At 36.5% G+C, this 21,750-nt stretch overlaps 1 protein-coding gene across 15 annotated transcripts in view; it reads left to right on the plus strand.

Moving 5' to 3' along the window:
* LOC111153485 (calcium/calmodulin dependent protein kinase II delta) overlaps positions 1-21,750 on the plus strand; it is a 326,696-nt gene that overhangs the window by 239,183 nt on the left and 65,763 nt on the right. For 10 of the 15 annotated variants that reach the window (XM_022512565.1, XM_022512533.1, XM_022512557.1 and 7 more), the window contains exons 7-8: positions 9,741-9,843; positions 17,952-18,035. In XM_022512565.1, the coding sequence (XP_022368273.1) occupies positions 9,741-9,843; positions 17,952-18,035 (187 nt within the window). Of the gene's footprint in view, positions 1-721; positions 795-9,740; positions 9,844-17,951; positions 18,036-21,750 lie in introns of all 15 variants that reach the window. The other 5 variants (XM_022512551.1, XM_022512542.1, XM_022512609.1 and 2 more) reach the window with 1 other exon arrangement.

Raw genomic sequence — 21,750 nt, forward strand, 5'->3', positions numbered from 1 at the left:
AAGAAAACAACCTGTCAACTTTCCAAGCAGTAAACTACCAGAGGCGATTTGGGGGCAAGCTTTCCTGAAATGTCCAGCATTTGCCTGGAGATAAACGTGGCCTGTGATGTATGTCCGCCTGTAGATTTAAACACCACTTCTGTTCTGAGACCATGGGTTGCTGTAGCAAAACAACTGGTTACACATTGCTCCATTTGAGTCTGATGAACCCTCAGGCAAGAGATAATAATTGCCAGCTAAATTAAAGCACAAGAAGTTAATGATTTATCAAAAATTCATTACTTATCCTAATTTAACCTTAATAGTGCCTTGACCGCTAACGTGACAGATTTGGAATGATACTAGAAAAATGGGAGGGAATGGGGAAACAGTTTTTTATGTGGGGTGGAGGTGGACCACAACAGCTATAAAAATTTTATTTGCATTCCAGTTCTTTTCCTATAAGAATTCATAACTAGGAAATGAGCTACTGAATTAAATATTTTTAAGATGGCTTTTTTCTAGATCAAGTGGATCCACATTTTCGTGCACATCTGGCAAGATCCTGATTGCTCTGAGGTAGTAGTCACTCTACTTGAGCAATATGTTTACAATACTGAAGGTGGTAAAACACAACCCCAGTTGTCTGCTGGTTTTGCACTTTAACCCGGTCTCTCTGAGGGTGTACAGACAGTGAGTGTAAGCTTGGAACTAACACACGCCCCCTGGTGTTTGCATGCAGTCATTGCATTCAGCAGATCCTGGAGGCTGTGCTACACTGCCATCAGATGGGCGTAGTCCATCGGGACCTGAAGGTGAGTAATGCTGTTGGAGAAGATAAACCACCACACAATTCCTAATGACTGTTCAGCTGCAATTATGCCTGTAAAGGCAAAAATATGAGCAAGAAAGTTGTGTGGACTCATTCCAACACATTACGAAAACACTTTCCCTCACCACAGCCTTATTTCATCTCCCTCATCCACACTTGAGATTTACATAAATTCCATTTCATCCAGAGGAATAATGTCCTACCATTATCAATAAATAGGGTGCTGTATTTCCTTCCTCCTAAGAATATAGCATTTAATGTGACTTTGCGTAAGACTGATGATCTCCTCTTCATTCTAAACCTGTTCTGTGGACATTGATCAAACATACTATTTCAGAGTCATACTGTGTATACCTAATATCATGTAAATAGTTATGGAAATTATAAAGAGAATAGAGACAAAGTTATTAATAGGTTTTTGGCATTAAAGAACCTCCATTTGGGGCTCTGAAGTCTCTTTTCCTTAATAGTAGTCCCAGGAATTCTGAGGGCATTGAGACTTCCTGGTTCTTTGTTTATTTACATTCCTAGGTAGCAAGATACCAGTGCCTTTTAAAACAGAAAGGAAGAAAGTAAAACAAATTTTGTTATAAAATAATATTTATATAACATATATATGGACTAATATTTTTAAGACTCCACTCAGTTTCTGATACCTTTGAGGATGAGAAATGTTTAGATCATTTAGAAATTAAATAGTTCAGAAGGAGACTACTCTTTCATTCATTTTTCTGTCCCCTTCTCTCAGAGTCTAGTTTCACTCATGGAATTTCAGAGATATAGTGAAGGCCTAAAAATTTAAATGAAACCACTGGGTGGGCAAAGTAGCAAATGTGAGTACTATATAGTTGTCATTCTTTGTTTCAAGCTTCATCCATATTCAGGCATTAATATACAAAGGTGCCACAAAGGTTGCAATGTCTTCAGCTGTATGTGTTCAGTGGGAAGACCTGGGCTGGTTTCTCATGTGCAGACTTCTCTAATAATGATAAATCTGTAGTTTCCATTCATTTAGTATGCTCTAAAAGAATATATCTCTGAGGATCCGTAATAAGTTATTTGAAGATGTGGTTTGTAAGCAAAGCATTGCCTTAGGTTTCTGGAATTTTCCTTTGATTTCAGTTTGAGTCTTAGAGCTTTAAATGTCAAAAGCAAAGATATGGTTAATGGCTTTTTTTTTTTTTTTTGGAGAGCCAAGATAAGACTGTGTACATCTGCTAACACTTTACCAAATGTACTCATCATGATTAAGGGAAAACAATATGTTCCTTTAAAAATTCATGTCTTTGGCAATCACCTCAAGAATTCTTTACAGCCATGTAGAGAGAGAGAGCCCCTTTTTGTTACTTCTCAGAACTCACAGTACTACTTCCCTTTGTAAGTGAATATATATGGGCATGCATATTTATTACATACTCTATTTAATAAAATTGTCATTTGAAACATTTTACTCTATGTTAAATAATTAGAAGTATACTCTAAAAACCAAGGATAAAAAATGTGAATTCTCTTACATGACCTTTAAAATATATCTTGTGGGGTTATGATATTAGACTTCTGTAAGTGTTCAAACTCAGCTGAGCTCTTCAAAGACTGGAACTTTAATCAGAGATAGCAGTGGGCTAGGATGTGGACTGAGAAGAAGGTCTATTTTCTGATATATGAGCTAAATCGACTAATTAAAAACTGAGGCAGGTGACTTTTAGGGAGGCTAACTACCAAAAGAAATAACCTGCTGAATCACCCATCAGATTTCTTGCAAGGGATAAAAGTGTTTTTGTTCTCCATTTTTATCCTGATTTTAGGAGAGAACAGGGGTGAACTTTTTATAGAGCTAGTTATAATTTTCGTAATTCTTTTGGTTTCTGTCAAATTGCTGACAAGTACAGACTTCAGTTGAGTCTAGTTTTTGGTACATGTTTCAGTAGGCCATTTCATAACACACTAAGAGTATATTAGAGGTATTTTACACACACCCTGAATGTGCTAAATCCTTGCCTTTGTTTTATGTGTTTTATACCCACACATATACTTTATCTGATAAGTATATAGCTTGTGAAAGCATATTTGCCAGTATATTAAAATGAAAATATTGGTAAAATTTCTTATTACCAAGCTTTAAACAAAAATTTGCCCTTATTAATCTTAGGTCATATATTTTATTTCCCTACCCTGACTTATATGTTAGTTCATATAGAATACATATGTTTGGTGCACACTTTAATTTGTCCATATCACTGAGAGAATACCACAGGAAATGTTATGTTCTTCATTATTAAAGCTTTATTACTGTACTGTACCTACCTAGAATACTGTTTTACTCCATGGTATCTAATATAGGACTTAATACCTAGTAAATACTTGTGGCATATGCTTTCAATTTTGGAATGAATGAAATTCAATCAAAAGCACATTTATAATATAAAAGGCATCACTGAATAAAATAGATTTTTGTGTATGTTAATTAATATTGAATAAAGAGGGCAAGTATCACTCTTTAATACAGTGATATTGTTAAGATCATTATTTGAATAACTGCCACTCTTGGGAGCTTATTAGACGGTGGAACCCACCAGATGGAAAATTCTAAGAACTTAGAGACAAGGCTGAGGCACAGCAGAAAATTGGACGATGTCCCAGAAACAAGCAATAGGAGAAGGCTCCATGTGGTGGGATATTAGCATAAAGGAAGCCCATCAATCACAACCAGGCAGTATCCAGTGGATATGTAGACCTTTCATCTAAGGTGAATCCACTGTCAGATCCAAGCAGTATTAAGGAGTGTAGTGGTGACATAATTATAGTACTGTAGTTCAGGAATATAACTCTCGTCTTTGGGAGGATTTGGATCAAGGCGGGACGTTAGTAATAAAAATGATAATAGCTACCATTTATCCAGCAGTTACCATGTACCCTGTACTGTGTTATCATACGAATCTTAACAACAGCTTTATGAGGAAGGCACTTTGATCTTCCCCATGTTGCATAAGGAGAGATTTAACAACCATGAGTGAGAGAACTTATTCATGGTTGCTCAGCTAGCAAATTGTGAATTGTGCCCAAGCATTTTGGTTCCAGGGTCTGCATACTTAATTGCTACCACGTCTCAGTTCATTAGTTGGATAAATCAAAAACTTTAGAAAGGCCAAATAATAAGTCAAACAATGATGGAAAGTAATTTTGCCAGCAACATGAAGAATTGGGAAATGGGTCTAAGTTTAGTAAATCAAATGATTAAAGTGATCCTGCTTATGGATCTTCCAAAGCTGTATAAGATCTGTATTATTAGAAATAAGGAATATGTTTAAGTTATGTTTAAGATACAGTGTGGAGTTGGGGGGGTGCACAACATAATTTGTTAATAGACGTCCAAAGAAAAAAATTCTTATTTAGCAAATTAGTAAGGTGGCGTTGGTCACAGCCTTTGGAAAATGAGACACAGAGAAGAATGAAATGCATTTGGCACATTTGATTTAGGCCACATCAAGACAATCAGTCTGGAGTGCCTAAAAATAGATTGTTTATAAAGAGTAGATTACTGTAACTTAGTCTTGAGTGTTTGTGAGCTGATAATTGAAAATTTAGGTATAAAAAGAGAGGATTAAATGTTCATCAAACATTTCTTAAGCACCTATTGAGGTTACTATCAGAGTTGGTGGGCACAAATTATAGAGCAAAATCAAAACAAACCTTGTATGGCTAGAACATACAGGCCACGAATTAAAGATCATTTTAAAATATGTATCAGTGCTATTCCTCCCAGAAAAAAGGAGATAGGTCAAACAAAAACTGGTAGTAACAAGTGACAACTCTTGAGGTCACAAGAAATGGAGAGATGTGTTCTGTCATTTAACAGTCTGAAGAATATAGTTTCTGCGAATCAGGGAACAGAAGTAAGTCAAAGGAGACCGTTTTATAGCTCTGCTTTATCATATAAGTATATTTCACACAGAATAGTAAGATTTCTTCGGTTCAAGGTACATCAGAGATGGTTACCAAACTTCATGAACAGCATCTGGATAGAAGGCTTCATACATAAAACAATCTTTTAGCAACACATCAACATCTGTGAATTGTCTCAGCAGAAAATGGTGCTTTTTTTCTTAGCCTACCTCCTGAAAAAACAATATTATTTAATGGAAAAATCATCAGATCAGGGGATGGATATGAGAGAGAGGAAGAAGAAAGGAAAGAGAGGGAAAGGGCAGAGAGAGAGAGAGAATAGATTTTAATGAGGATAATAATTTTGGAGATGGGGGAGGGGATTTTAAATCTAAATTAAATATAGAAATAAAATTAAAGACCAGAAAGGAGAGAAATTAATTTTCTGGGGGAATATGACATGTATTCAGTAAATCCTCTTTAGTAGTAGATACATTTTGAATAATTATAAAATTGCAATTGTTCCTCTTTCTCAGAAGTATACTCAGATAAAAGTTTAAAGAACTTATCATTTGTGTATAAAGTATGTCTAGGTGTTTTAGATACAAACTGTGTAAGTGATAAATTCCATAATTCATCGGTCATTCTTGTGTTTCTTTGTTGAACCTGACAGATGTGTGTCAGGCCATGGAGAAACAGTAGGTAACTGGCACAGTCCCACTGGTCTGCTTCTTTCAGAGAAGTATTTGCTAATAGTGTAGAATTATGTGCTGATAGTATCTGCTAATAATGTAGAAGTAAATAAGAAAACAGGAAAGGAAAACAGATGATTCTTAGGAACTTGCTCATGTATGCTTGATGATGAAAATAGTACTTTGTAACCACAGACTTTCAACACATGGCATCAGCTGAGAACTCCGTGTGCTTAGGTACATAAATTCAAGTATCCATTCCATATAAAAATAAAAGCAAAAGTCACTTGTACCATGTGCACAAAAGAACTGCCATGTGCATGAGTGAGCTTGATATTCAAGCTTTCCAATTCATGCACTTTCACTTAGTTTATCTCCAGGAGTGTTGTTCACACCTTCTGTGGCAAAGGAAAAGTGACTGAAAACACACCAAAGCACAGAATGCTTAACTTTGTGTTGAAATAATTGATACTGTCCAGTAGAGGAAAGAAATCTAAAAAGATCATTTCAATTCTTAAAAACAAGTATCTACAGAAATGAAAAGATTAAATAATATAGAATGATAAAACTAATAACTGTTTATGATATTCATTAAAAAGCTATAAAAAATAAAACATGCATGATTTCACTACACATAAAAATTCCTAATATCTGAGTTTTGTTGGCTAGATAATCACATATGTGCACAGATCCTACCTCATTTAGAGACTGAAGGGTTTGAATTATTTTATCTCTTAAGTCATTTCCAGTCCTAAAAGTGATACCAGCAACCTGCCTAGGTAGTTTGAGATACTTGGACAGATTCAAGAAAATCTCAAATCACAATGAAAGAAGTTGCTGTTGCATCCATATGGAAGCACAGAACAAAACTTGCCAACAGTTGCTGCTCATTACAGCTGATATGCTATAAATGGTTGTTGACACTAAGACCAGATGTCATGGAAAATCCTGCATCATTAGGAAGCAATTGGGTGGGGAAGGAACCTGTGTGTGAGAACATCAATAGAATCTATTTAAAACCCAACCTAAAAAGTGATTGCATTATAGGAATTTAGAGATAATCTCAATATATAAAGATTAGCATAATAGATTGCATTAAATTTAGGAATATAGACATCCCCCAAGTTATGAACATTCGCTGCAAATACTCAGGGTCCTTCACATTGACATGGCCAGCAGCACTGGAGTGTAACAGCTAATCACCAATGTGTATATTGCTCCATACAGAGGACACAGCTCTGATGATAAAATCCAGTGAGATTTTATAATTTTGTATATACTGTTATGAGAAATATCCTTATAATGCTCATTTGAGAGATGAAAGAACTAATTAGCTCCAATAGTCTATGAGTTACCCATGTCCACACAGTTAATAACAGTTAGTCCTAGGACATAGACCTAGCTCTGCATCTTTTTTCTAGATCATCATGTTCCCCATTTCTCTCATGTTCAGCTATACATTGGAAGACCTGTGTTTCTGATTTCACCTTTCTCATTTGCTTTAGAAAATCAAATTGCTGAATAGTAGCAGATAATGGTGGTAGTCCTTTTAAGGAAGCAGCCACTAATTAGCTGAAAGAGTCTACCATTTCAGCTTTTGTGAATTACAGTCATAAATTATCTTCTTTTCTGTAGGTGTTCAGAATTTGAACTAACCTACTTGCCAGTGAACTTTTGTAGTACAACACGTATTTAAGTTGTATGCCATATAAATGTCAGAATGTGATAACAGGATTATTCAGATTTTGAATATATTCCAAAGAATTGTATATAAATCACATTTGTATGCTATTTCTAATGTTTCATTGAAGCTGGCCATTAGAAGCAATCTTGTGATGAAATATTTTATAAACTAATCCTTTAGTAAAGTCAGTAAGCACCTTTATTTTTCAGTTTGCATTCCATAATTCTGTGTTTTAGGTTTGCTTAAAAGATATGTATAAACATGAAGCCATTTTAGTTCTATTAATTTTTAAATCTCCACAGTAACCTTGAAAGAGCCCTGCCTTTTCCTGTACATAACTGCAGCTGAACAGTCTTAATGGGTATAAGGTAAAACACCGGTCCAGATGGATTAATTATTTCCCTGGATGACTCACAAGGCCCTATAGCGAGGTCTTCTAGGTCATCTCTAGGCATGAATATTTGCCCCAGTCATTCAGAGGCCGTGTATGATAAAACTCTAAGATGTTCCATTTCTTCTGAATTGGCAGATACTTGGTGTTTAAGGGCGTAATAATGCACATAGCACTGCCCAGAACTTTTTGATCTACTGGTAAGAATAAAAGCACATTAAATATTTTAAAAGTTTATTTACTGATGGCACTGACATTTGCTCAGCAAACTTCAGTACTACTTCATTAAAAGATCTGAAATGACTGTGATTTCTAAAGTAATTGAAACTCTTTCCTTGAATGAGTCTATGGTTGACAAATTAGGACAGATGTATCTTAGCAGAGATCTCTGACATCTCACTGCTTTTGAATGTAAATGTTACAAAGAATTAAACTATTGCTTATAGTTCGATATGGTTTTTCAAAGTCATTTATTTAATAAATTAATAGCTGGAAATCACTTTGTGATTAAATTAGAAAATGCATGAATGTAGTAGGCCATAAATTTTAGTTGTGAAAATAAAATGTCAAATATTAATAATGTGATATGGTTAGGTGCTGTACTACATTAATAGATAACCAGAGTCCCCATTTTGGATGTTAGGTTTTTCACGAAAGGTTATTTCAGCATGGACATCTTTCATATTCTTGAGACATCTTCATCCCAGTGTCCAAATTAAATTATCATGTATTTAGTGTTGAGGTGATTTAAAAAGCCCTATCAGCCCTAAGAAATTACAAAGTTTTCCTTACAGTTACCTATTGTCATAATAGTGATGAATCTGATGGCAGTGAACAGCAATAGCCTGAAGAAGTCTGGTACTTGATTAAAACTTACTTGCCTACACTCTTATTTCTTATAGACTAAACCTAATTTTTTCAAGTTCTGGTTATGAGTCTTTGCTAATTTGCATGGCTGGCTTAATTAATAAATTAAATATTGGTTTAGGCTGTGTTTATACAAGGTCAAAACAGCCAACAGAATTGCCTAATTCAGTAAGAAAAAAGTAGCCATTTCATGAAAAAAAATATTGAATTAGTTTGCCAACACATAAACAGAATCAATTTGAATGACCTGAATATTTGGATTTCCAGACAATTGTTTTGGCACTTGTAAACTCCATTGTTTCCCAGCTTCTTTCAGTCCGAGGCACACCTCTAAATTTGGTAGGTTTTAGCCCAAGGTAAGATGTTGAACTAATCTTCCAAATGTGGATGTACCAGTCCAGCTGTATGTTCATCCAGATACTTAGCGATGGTAGACTTCAGTGTATGTATTAATCAGCCTCCTTTCCTTGACTGTCTTCTCTCTTCAATTCCCATAGTCCACAAAGGTGGTTGGGGGAAATTCAAGACTTTAACCTCATGCCTATTTTCAAAGTTCCTGTGTGTCTCGATGCCCTGGTTGGGAAACAGTGGTATAAACACAGCCTTATTCCAACACCGAGTTATCAGTCCTTGAGTAATGATTAATAGCCAAGAAAATGAAAATGTATCTTTGTTATAGTATTTCATGGTACGAGAACAAATATATAAGGAATGCTTTGAATCACACTTTGTAGACATCTAAATTATGTTTTAAAAAACTGGCTTATAAGGGAAAAAAATGCTAACTCTAACATTTGGCAAATAGTATACTCTTTCTGCCTTTAAGAATAAACAGATTCTTAAAGACAGCAATTTAATATGTAATTCAGAATAAGACTCCAAAATTTGTACAGAAATTGTTTGGAAACATTGAGGAATCAAATGACTACATTTGGGTCCAAACTCTTGAAGTCAACTAGGATTTAATTTGCACAGTTTCATTTGCCAAATGTCTGTAGATTGGTCCAACTCTTGTTATCATTTTGCCAAGTTTCCTTCTGCTGAAAATGTCTGTACTCTATTAGGCTTCTAAGTCAATGTCCATGGCCAAGTCCGGACCTCAGCAGCCCTTGGAAGCATGTGAGCAGGTCAAGACAGGTGCTTCCATTCATTTGATCTCTCCCCAACTATATTCTCTTTTCTGCCTAGTATCTCTCTAGTACATTTATGCATCTGTCTGAAACCTGCACACATGATAATTTTTAAGCATTTTTCTAACCATATTTTCCCTGGGATTTAGGAATGACAGTCTCCGGGAGAGAGGACAGTGCATGACTTTTTACCCCCCCTAATCTTACAAAATGTTGTTAGTTTTGAGTAGTCACTTAAAATAGGTTCTCACTTCAGTCTCTTTTTTTTTCTTTCTAAATAAAGCCTGAGAATTTGCTTTTAGCTAGCAAATCCAAAGGAGCAGCTGTGAAACTGGCAGACTTTGGCTTAGCCATAGAAGTTCAAGGAGACCAGCAGGCGTGGTTTGGTGAGTAGGGCTTCTTTCTACTTTATGTTGCTCATTCTCTTCTGGCTCATCATAACCCACTTCCCAGCCAAAGTAAAACAGAAATATTCCTTCTAACAACAGCCTGACTTAAATGAAGACATTAGACCTTTATAAGCATTTCATTTTATTGACATCAGAAGGTATATAATCTAGAAATAATTTAAGAGAAAATATTAATAGGAGAGCAGTAATGTGTAGACTTCTTAAAACATGAGTGAGAAAATGGATCCTTGTACTAAGAATTAATAAGGAAGGTTTGCATTATTTTAACCCACTGAGCCACCCAGGCGCCCCGGGAGGTTTGCATTGTTAAAAGAGGACTTTTTGAGAGAAAATTGTTCACAGAGAACCTTACTTGATGCCAAAAACTGCTGTGTAAATAGTAGGGACTCGGGAAATACAGAATATTTCCACATACTTCGTAGTTAGCAAATTAAAGTTTAAAAATATTATAGCATATGTGTGTGTGTGTGTGTGTTCATCTTAATTATCTTCTATTTCTTCACACTGCTAGTTTCTGCTGTAAAATTTTGATAATTTTGAAATTTCTTTTTGGTGAAATGTCTGTTTCTTTACAATTAAGAAAGAAATTAACTCTAAATTAGAGCATTTCTAACCAGGCTTGTGTTTTGTTTCAGTATTTATCCTGTTGGATTATTTTATTCACTGTTTCTTTTTTTATGACTCTGTTTTTGCCATTTCCCAGTACTGACCCATTTTTTTTTTCATGTAATCTCCCAAAATATAACCTCTCCCCAAGCCTCTTTTTTTCTGACTTTCAGTGTATTGAGGTTAGATCATTTTTAAAATGCCCTTCACTTCTAATTGCTTTTCCTCTGAACAACAACAGCAAACAGCACTCAAGAAGTGCTTACTTTTTTCATTTTATATGCAAAGACTTTTTGTGTTTTCCTAAATCTAAGGTGTGAACAGGGCCCCCAGGGTTCATCATTATCTCTAATCTGTCCCAGCTAATAAGTGGGAGTGGGTGGCAAGGCAGCCTTTCCTCTACAGGCAGCTTAATTTAGGACCTCATTTTTTGCTTCCCATCCTATTTCTGTAGTACCTGTTACCCTTGTCCACGATTCCTCCTAAGCTTAATACCGCTGTTTACATTAAGTCTCTCCTCACCTACCAAATGAATTTACAGTCTTCAAACTTGGCATTTGGCTTGTCATATTTTGACATATGAATAAGCTTATTCCTCTTAAATGCAAACTGCAAGAAGGTAGGACCTAGAATAAGTACTGTAAATTGATTCAGAGGCATCTTTGTATACTGTATAAGGACACAGTTGACACAGATAAAGAATATATGGTAACTTGGAATTGAGTTCTAATAGAAAGTAGGAGGGCTGTCACAGAGGTGGGCAGAAAAATTAATGGGGATGCTTAAATTAAGCATGCCCCTCAAGATACTGAAACTTCTGTATCAGTAACTGTTTCCCATGGAGTGTAAGAGCATTTAATAGGGCATGCAGGAAGGTGCCCTGGAGCATAAGAGAAAGGTGAAATTCTGTGTCTGGGGAACATTTTGGTGATTGGGGTAGTGCTTCTGCTTCCCTAGTGGGTGAATGAGAATTTGTTGACTAATGTGCAAGGAGATGAAGGCCAGACTGAGGGATCAGCACATGCAAAAATCTCCAAGGCATGAAACTACTGTTTCTATTTATGGAATAGCAAGAAGTTTGATATAGCTAAAGCATAAAGTATACTGGGATGAGTGGTAGTTAATTAGGTGGGAAAGGATTTTATGTGCTTTTGAAGGATTTGGCTTTTATCCTGGAAGTTTCAAGAACCCAGTGAAAAATTTTCAGTAGGGAAGGACATAATGGCGTTTATGTTATATAATGATGTTGTAAGTAACAATGCAGAGGGTGGCTTAAGGATACTTACTCTGAAGGCAGGGGACCAGGTAGGCTAATGCAGGAGTTCAAATTATGTATGATGACAGCTTGAACTAAGGGGTATGCAAGAGCAAGCAAATTCTAGATAATATACAGAACAGTCGGTGACTCTAAACTCTAAGGAAGTCTGTTTAGAGGAAATCAATGCTCCAGAGTTTGGACTCTAATCCCATCTAGTCCCATTTGCTTCACAAGACTCAGGGTATGAAGCAGGACACCAAAACAGAGACATAGGCTAGGGATGTGATTGTCAGAACTGGGTAGAAGGTGATGATAGGATATTAGGAACAAGACAAGACTCATTATCAGAGCCAAGCTACAAATTAACATCAGTAACTTGGCTTAGTGCATAAAAGAGTGATGTAATTGACCACCTTAAATCTCCCTTGTTTTTGAGCTCTGTGTTTTATCTCCTGTGCTAGATCACAAGCTGCTTGATGGTAGGATTTTGTACAGTAGAAAAAAATTCTGGTTTTTGAATTAGAATACCCAAGCTTATGTCCTGGGTCTGATTCTTAATAATAATCATAATAATGATATTGGGCAAGTCACTTTAACTCTGTGAGGTCCATGTCTTCTTTGTAAGCAGTGATAATAAACATTTCTTTGCAAGGCTGTTACAAGTCCATAGGAATATGCCTGGGCTTTGAAAGGTGTTGAATAAGTTTTCAAAACCACCTAGGCATGAAACACAATGCCACAGTTCTCTGCCTCCTCAGTGAAAGTTGTTGAGCAAATCGATGAGTGAAAAACCAATTATCAAGTTAGTGAAAGCAATAGCATCCAAATGAAAGTACACAAATTTCAAATTGTGATCATTTATGTTTAAAAGTGATCTGATTCCAGAGAAAGAAAGACAGATTGGGAATAAAATCCCCATTTCTTCTTCAGTATGATACTATGACTGTTGTTTTTGCTAAGATACCTATTAGAATAACAACTTTTAAGAGGTGATTTTTAAAAAGTGCTCAACATCACTCAGCATCAGGGAAATACAAATCAAAACAACAATGAGATACTACCTCACACCAATCAGAATGGCTAATATTAACAAGTCAGGAAACCACAGATGTTCGAGAGGATGCAGAGAAAGGGGAACCCTCCTACACTGTTGGTGGGAATGCAAGCTGGTCCAACAACTCTGGAAAACAGCATGGAGGTTCCTCAAAAAGTTGAGAATAGAGCTGCCCTACAACCCATCAGTTGCACTACTGGGTATTTACCCTAAAGATACAAATGTAGTGGTCCGAAGGGACATGTGCACCCGAGTGTTTATAGCAGCAATGTCCACAATAGCCAAACTATGGAAAGAACCTAGATGTCCATCAACAGAAGAATGGATAAAGAAGATGTGGTATATATATATACAATGGAATACTATGCAACCATCAAAAGAAATGAAATCTTGCCATTTGCCATGACATGGATAGAACTAGAGGGTATTATGCTGAGCGAAGTAAGTCAATCAGAGAAAGACTATTATCATATGATCTCTGTCATATGAGGAATTTGAGAAACAAGGTGGGCAGTTTGGGGGTAGGGAAGGAAAAAATGGAACAAGATGGGATCAGGAGGGAGACAAACCATAAGAGACCTTTAATCTCATAAAACAAACTGAGGGTTTCTGGGGAGGGGGAGTATGGAGAGGGTGGTTGGGTTATGGACATTGGGGAGGGTATGTGCTGTGGTGAGTGCTGTGAAATGTGTAAGCCTGACAATTCACAGACCTGTACCCCTAGGGCAAATAATATATTATATGTTAATAAAAACTAATTTAAAAAAAAAAGGTGGGGCACCTGGGTGGCTCAGTGGGTTAAAGCCTCTGCCTTCAGCTCAGGTCGTGATCCCAGGGTCCTGGGATCAGGCCCCACATCCGGCTCTCTGCTCAGCAGGGAGCCTGCTTCCTCCTCTCTCTCTGCCTGCCTCTCTGCCTACTTGTGATCTCTGTCTGTTAAATAAATAAATAAAATCTTTAAAAATAAAAAAATTTTTTAAAAATTTTAAAAAGAGGTGCATTTTAAGTCCCAAGAAAATTCCGCATTTCAAAAAATGTAGAAAAAACATTGTTTGTAAGCTTAAGAGAATGCACAATTTTTTTTTATTTTTTTTCTTTAGCTTATTTTCATGTTATTCTATGCAGGTGAATCCTCATGGTAACCAACTTGAGGAAAAGGAAGCATGTGATATACTATATATATTTTGGTTGTAGTACCAGACATATCATAGATTTTTAAAGTAAAAGCATGTTTTAGTATGAATGACTTGATATGATATTTATTCAATATTATCTACCATCATAGTCTCATGTATTTGATTATTTTTTATCTAAATTAAAGTTAGTTAACATATAATGTATTACTTGTTTCAAAGGTAGAATGTAGTGATTCATCAGTTGCATGTAAAACCCAGTGCTCATTACATCACGTTCCCTCTTTAATGCCCATCATCTGTGACTGATTAATTTTGTCTTTTAAAATGTATTATCAGTGATGGGGAGGCAAACCTTTTTATTTTTATAAAGTAATTTAATGTTAAGAGAAGAGCAGAACTCTTTCATTATATGTAATGCCAGAATTTCAGGCTTTTGCTCAATTTTATTTTATTTTATTTTAATTTATTTATTTTAAAGATTTTATTTATTCAACAGAGAGAGAGATCACAAGTAGGCAGAGAGGCAGACGGGGTGGGGGGGGAGCAGGCTCCCCGCTAAGCAGAAAGCCTGATGCGGGGCTCAATCCCAGGACCCTGAGATTATGACCTGAGCCAATTTTATTTCAATACATATAAGAGTTCTACTACAAATGAGAAAAATAAAACTACACAAGGCTTATAGCAGCTATTTATTGTTTTTTTTTTCTCATTTTTAAGCCTAAATCTTTTTCTCATGATAATTTCTTTTGTCTTCCTAGCACTGATCTATTTGATTACTAGCCAGAAATGCTAGGAGTAACACCCTGTGTCACTACACTTGTTAAGATGGCTAGAAAATTTACCAAAGAGAAATATCCAAATACAGCCCATTTTTCCTGTGGGATTAGAAGTGGTGTTTGCAGTATATTTCTAGTTCTTTGTTGCTACTAGGAAAAAAGGTAACTACCACCATCTTCCTTCATGGAATAATTGTTTTGCTTGATTACTATTATGTCTCTTTTTAAAGTTTGAGTTTTCTTAAGGCAGTGGATACATTGCCAACAGTAAGTATGTTTTGTTTTTGGTCTGCTCTGATATTCCTATTGGTTTTTCAGAGTGAGAAACACATTATCTGTAAAGAAGGTAAGCTCTCATTAATTTCCCTGTTAATAGCATTTATCATGATAAATGAGATTCTTATGAGTTTAATCTCCTGCTAGAAAAGACTTTCTCTGTCTTACCCTCAGTATTTTGGTGTTCGTGAGAACACATTGTACAGTACACAGTTCATTAATGTTTATCCATTTAGAGTATACCTCAGTACTCTTAGGAGTACTGGACCCCACTGACTGTTCAAATGATAATTACATTAAATAAGAATGAACATTGTGGTGTTCTGTTAGCATTTTAGTCTCCAGAGAAGGTTTGTAATAATTTAAGTTTAAAATTATCTTTTCATTTCTTAGTCACACAGTGGCTTCTTTTCTCTCTAGATGAAATATCATTAACATCCCCCCCCCCGCCAGGAAATGTATTCTATTAAGATATTTAAGACGTATATTAAGGTTTACTAATTCTAGAAAGGAGATTATAGATTGTATATGAAAAGGTGGTAAAAATTCAGAGTAAGGAAGGACCACTGAGAATTGTAGTTAGTTAAGGAGATCTCTAAATGGAAATAATTTAGAGCCCACTCTGTTAAAGAAAAGGTAGAGATAGAAATTGAGGCTTCAAGGAACAGAAAAAGTAACATCAAGTGCAAGAATGAACAGTCTGTTTTCAAGAGACCTTAAATAGATTAATCAGGTCAAATTCTCAGGACTAGAAAGAAATCATGCTGAATGACTGAAGGGGAAACCAGGAAATAAAGGGTCTTAAAGTGTAGGCTAGAAACATGGTCTTTAATCTGGAGTTTGGCATTGGTGTCTCATTGAGTTCCTTTGTCTGTGTCTCAACCTGGGAGGAGTTGGAAAGGGACTGTTGGAATGAGGGCAGGTGTGGCATACCAGTAGCTATTTAGAACTCTCATGCCCATCCTTACCTTGGAATTAGCTGACTTCACATCACTCCTTGATGTCATCCTCAAAGTTTAGGTAATGGAACCACCATGATTATTAGGAATTCTTTCACCTCACAACTGTCAAGTAAATGCTTCCTTTAAGTAAGGTTTGAGAATAGGGGTAAATCCACTATGGTCCATGTGAAGCTTAAACTACAATACAGGCATCTTTTCTTGGGGTCCCTTCTTACTGTCCACTCCATCTTCCACTATAACAAAGGAAAGGAATAGTAATAAAGGGACCTAGGGGTTAAAATCCACAATCCTTTGTCTTACTTTCCAAGGGAATTTTGTTCAGAGGAATAACCATGCTATTTTTTCTATCTATCTATCTATCTATCTATATAGACACATACATATTTTTATATCTGTCTGCACATTGTACTTAATAAGTTTGAAAATGGGAAGAAAAGGCTCCTTTCTTGGGCACTTTGAATCCCAGTAAATATAAAATGAGCTTCTTCAGTGATTTGTGGTCAGAGGAATTCCTGATTACATATCCTTGTAAAGAAATGTTTCCAGGTTTTAGGTGTGCCTTTAAATAAAACTTCCAGGTGGTTATTTCAAGTCCTTTTAAAAGTACCTATTTTTATTTGAAAGCTATTATTTTCAGAAATAAGGAAAATGTCACTCTAGGTTCTAGCTCTAAATTGATTGTTATTTAAGCATACCTTATTGGAATTTATACTGATTTATATAATAATGAAACTTTATTTTGCCATCTAATTTCTCCTACCACATCTCTCTCTCTAAATTCTAGTTGGTACTTGTTCAGTAGTGATTCATCCAAATGTTCCTGAGTCTTCTCTTTAGTTGACAGTGATAATAAGTACACACTATTTATTAGTACAAAGAGATCTCTTTGATATATTTAGGACTTATTTCTTCTCCTGGTGAATTCTTCGGTTACTCTCAGCCCCATCCCCACCACATAGACTACCTGACTTTCAAAAATACTTACTTAGGATCTATCTTTTTGGTTCTTTTGTTTTGTAGGTGAATGCTTCTCATAAAAAATTATGTCAGTATCATGAAAACTATCATCCCTTGCAGAGTTCTAATCCTGTCTTCAAATTTCTCCCTATTTCTTGTCAGGTATAGGGGAGGAAGGACTTTTTCTCTCCCCTCTTAGGTCTGTGGCTTAGGGTTGTGAGTCTAACTGACAAAAGACTGATGAACAGGAGAAAAGCATACAATTTTTTTGATGTTAATATTTTAACTTTTACGTACACACAGAGGCCTTTCTAGAAAATAAATGAAGACCTTAAAGAAAGGCCGGACCAAGGGACATATATCCCATTTTAATGAAGTGATAAATTGTGGAGATTTGATACGACTAAGGAAAAAGGGGTTTTGATTCGGGATATTAAATTGTGGGGGAAATAATGAGGAAACACATAGGAAAACTAATGGAAGATCAAGGTTATTTTAGTAAGGTTGGTTAGTACATATCCATCTTGGCACCAACTCCCATCCCAGGAATATTCTCCTCTTCCTGTACAGGGAGGGCACCTTTCCACAAGAAATGCATGCCCTACTTTTAGGTAGAAAGGAGATTAAAAAGCCTGTCATACATCTACTGATTCTCAGTTGACTTCAGCTAAAAATAATCAGTATACCACGGTGGCGTATTTTGGGGTAGTGTGTTCTGATCCCCTTCACAGGTTTAGTTTCAAATCTTGCATAAATAAGTGAGAATAAGAACTGCTAACCAAATAGACTTAAGTATACATGCTGACTATATAGCACAATAGAGTAGCCTTCCCCTTATCTGGGGAAAAAATGCATTTTTTTTTCCCTAATAAGCTACAAAGCAGATTAGTGTTGATACTGCTATAGAGAGAAACTATTGTATATTATTTTAGGCCTCATTTTATTTTGGCAAACAAATCATCCTATTTAAAAGTCTCAAAAATGTTTTCTTCCTTAGTTTCCCGTTTCACATTGGTTTTGTCCAGTCAGCTTTGACTCATTAACTTCCGTTTTCCCTAGGTTTTGCTGGCACACCTGGATATCTTTCTCCAGAAGTTTTACGTAAAGATCCTTATGGAAAGCCAGTGGATATGTGGGCATGCGGTAAGGAATCATATTTCCATGCAAATTTTGCAATAACCAGTATAGTTGCAAAGAGTATTTTTCAAATATGAAGTTAATGCTCTCTTGTGACCAACTTAGAGCAGTAGTACTCAAACCTCAGCCTACAACAAGTCACAGTGGAGGGCTGGCTAAAGCACAGATTACTACTTTGGACTGAGTAGGTCTAGGGTAGGAGCATCTGTGTTTTTTTCTCAAGTTCCCAGACAATATTAGTGCTTCCAGGGTGAGGGAGCACTTTGAGACCAGGGACACAGAGTGTCCCCAGGGGCGGCTGTGCATTTACGCTGCCATTGTCCCACCTCATTCAAGCAGCCCTTACCACAAATGCTATGTTTGCACCACATGTTTGGCAGGAAGTAAGAGAAAAAAGTGGATCTTGGAAAAGAATGACACTGGTCTGTCCTATGGACTGAACTCTGATTTAGGCCTTTAGCAACCAACTCCAATCAAATAAGTATCCTGTGCAGGTTCCAAGACATAATAATGTGGAGGATTCCCACCACAGTTTTTCAACGAAATTTCTGTGGGTTAACATATACAGCAAATAGATGAAAAACTGAAATAAAAGGGATACTATAGGATGCTCTGAAAGACTTTTCAACTGGGATTATTGACACAAACTAGTCCTCTAGGTTCCTGACACTGTATCATCACCACAAGTCTGTAAATAGTTTTGGTTTTAATGTGCTGCAGACAGACCTTGTTGCCTTTGGTGTCTGTCAGTAAGCCTGCAATGAGTTGGTTTCACAAAGAAAAGGAAAGAAAAGAAAAGACTTTGATTCTGAAAGTAACTTTTTAGATTTGGTTTTACTGAAAAAATAATAATAAATTCATTACCTCTACTTCGTAGTGATGGGTTATCCCTAACCTATATCTAACCACCCTGTATTTCTTGTCAGCTTTATCTTATTAGCAATCTTAAACTGGATGCATGTTGGGCCTCTAGGCTTACCTCCGTGCCTAGGAAAGCAGTTATGGGAGGAGTCACAACACCTGCATTCAAGTCTTTGCTTTACACCTACAAACCTTATCTCTAGTATCTTAGAGTTGGTTTCTTCACTTGTAAAACAGGAAAATATTACCCTCATAGGGATTGATTGTATGGGGTTCAAACAAAGACATTTTGTAGTTTGTAAAGAAATTTAAAATGCCAACAGCTATTACTCTAAAAATTTGGATAAATTAAAGAGTAAGGTTGTAGGTGTGCCCCAAGCTCTGACTTCCTCTTCCCTATCTGAGATCTTCTAAGCATGAACTCTATGCCTTTGAGTTAGAGCACTGTCACAGAATGTCCTTGCTCCAATCTAAATGCTAATGGCAAATAACTCACATGTTTCCCTTGCAACAGATCAGATCTCATCACAGATCTGTCTTTGCTGATGAATCTGAAAAGCAGCAAAGAGCATGCTGAGAGGTAGGCAGACACAGATGGGTTTTCCAGAGGATACATACAGCTGAGGGCAGTGTAGCTGGTGTGCTGTGCTCAGACCCTGAATACTAGTGGGTTCGTGTGGTAGAGACTGGTCAGTAGCTGAGGCAGGCCACTCACGAGGCTTTCCTTGCTGCCTTCATCGAAGGTCACCTCTAGCCTCCTCCTATCTCTCTTTTTCTTCATCCCTTCTTCTTTTCCTCTTTCTCCTCCTCCTGCCCACCTGCTTCAGGGGCAGGAGGTGGTATGTGCAGGGGTTGAGAACCCTCACCCAGCTCTTCAGTGCTCTTGCTGTAGGACCTGGCACCAATTTTAAGTAGGCCTGGTATCTCAGCTTCCTTGTGGGAAATGGAAAGTAAGAAAGTATTTCTTTAAAAATGAAGTTCCTAGATAACTGATACGTAGCCATGTGAGAGATACACATTTTATTAGATGATCCAGCATTATTGTTTGGATCATCAGTTGAATATTAGAACTTGACCTGGTTACCTGAATACCAACTGTCTGCCTCTCTCATTGCTTTCTTCTCGTGTCAGTTCTTCTCTTGCATGCCTTTGATTCTCCAAATGTGTTATTGTGGACCAGTTTCACAGCTCCTGAATCATATTTCATTCATTCAGATACTCCAAATAAACCATTTAATTCTTTCATTAGAAACATTTTTTTCATAATATATCAATTTTATTGGTACTGAAGAATAACAGATTATTTAAAAGAAACCCTCCAAAACTGGTATTTTGTATTAGGGTTTCTTCTATGGAGCAGAATCAGTTATATATACATATAAAAATGTCCAGCCCCTGCATGGGCTCTCTGCTTTAGTGGGTCTGAGCTGAGTACAGGCAGTTGCATTTTTAAAAGCTGACATATCATCAGAGTTTCAGCTCACTGTCTTAGACTCATTAAACACACTATGCTCAATTTTGTATTACTTTGGTAAATTCGAGTATACTTGGCTTTTGGATTTTTTGTTTGAGTGCATTGTTTGTATAGCTAACATTTTAAAATAATGGTATATTTTATAATAGGATTTCATATCTGTAAAATGTGAGGTAACTTACAGGGTAGAAGCTCTAACTCTCTTGGCTGGAAGAGGGAAAAAAGATGGGCAAAGAGTTTCTTCCCTCCTTATTGTCTAAGCTGTAGAACATTCTTAAGAACTGTGAGGAAATAGTAGATAGCACATGTATACCCGCAGGCACATGTGCAAACACATACAGGTCTCATGATGACTCTAGAAACTTAGAGCCATAAGGCATCTCCCAGATTTCAACCTCAGTTTTGCCATGGGAAGAGCCACCTTTCACTTTGCTAAGTTCTTTTTTTTTTTCCCCCAAAATTTTTTTTATTTATTTCAGAGAGAGAGAGGGAAAGAGACAGAGAGCGGGGATAGAGGCAGATGGAGAGGGAGAATCTCAAGCAGACTCTGCATTGAGCCTGATGTGGGGCTCACAACCCTGAGATCATGACCGGAACCAAAGCCAAGAGTTGGATGCTTAACTGACAGCCACTCAGAATCCCCTCACTTTGCTCAGTTCTATTCTTACCTTTGCTTTCTTCCCAAAATTTTCTACAAACAGCCAACTCCCTTTGTGACAAACCATGCTCCATTTAGAGTATATATTTCCTAACAGTTCTCATTTTCCTTAGAGATTGTGACTTTTTAAAAATTGTGTGCCTTGAAATGCATTTGGGATCACACAGGTAACTACAGAAATGCCTTAGATATTCCACTATCACATATTTGGGGGAAATGGTCTGCCTTCCACGAACATCATAATAGAGTCTTCTACTTTTTGTTACATTCCTGGATCCCTGCAGTGGGTTTGGAATATTGTTTTACCATTTTATTGTATTTACATTAAATTCTCTTTATTTCTAAGACAATCCACCCTTCTTCACAGAACCACCAAGGTAATGTACACATCATTAGATTGTTTTAAGTAATGGCACATCTTGAGAGAAACTCTTTTTTGGCCATTCATCAGCACCGGCTCTTGCCTACTGAATACTTCTTTTCAAGTCTAGACATTGGGTAGTGTGATAGGAAATGACAATGCCCAGATAACAAAAGAAATACAGAATAAGACACTTAGCAGAATGGCAGCTCATCTTCTGTGAATTAAGCTGTGAACGCTCACCACAGCAGATTGTCTTTTTAGCAGTTGACATAGAGCAGAGTGAAGCACACTGTTGGTATAATGGCTAAAAGAAGTCTGTACATTATCTTTATTAGAAATATGCAAATATTGGTATCTAAGAAAT

The sequence above is a fragment of the Enhydra lutris genome, unplaced genomic scaffold (assembly GCF_002288905.1).
Source record: "Enhydra lutris kenyoni isolate GAN:26980312 unplaced genomic scaffold, ASM228890v2 scaffoldscaffold3, whole genome shotgun sequence".
Lineage (NCBI taxonomy): Eukaryota > Metazoa > Chordata > Mammalia > Carnivora > Mustelidae > Enhydra > Enhydra lutris.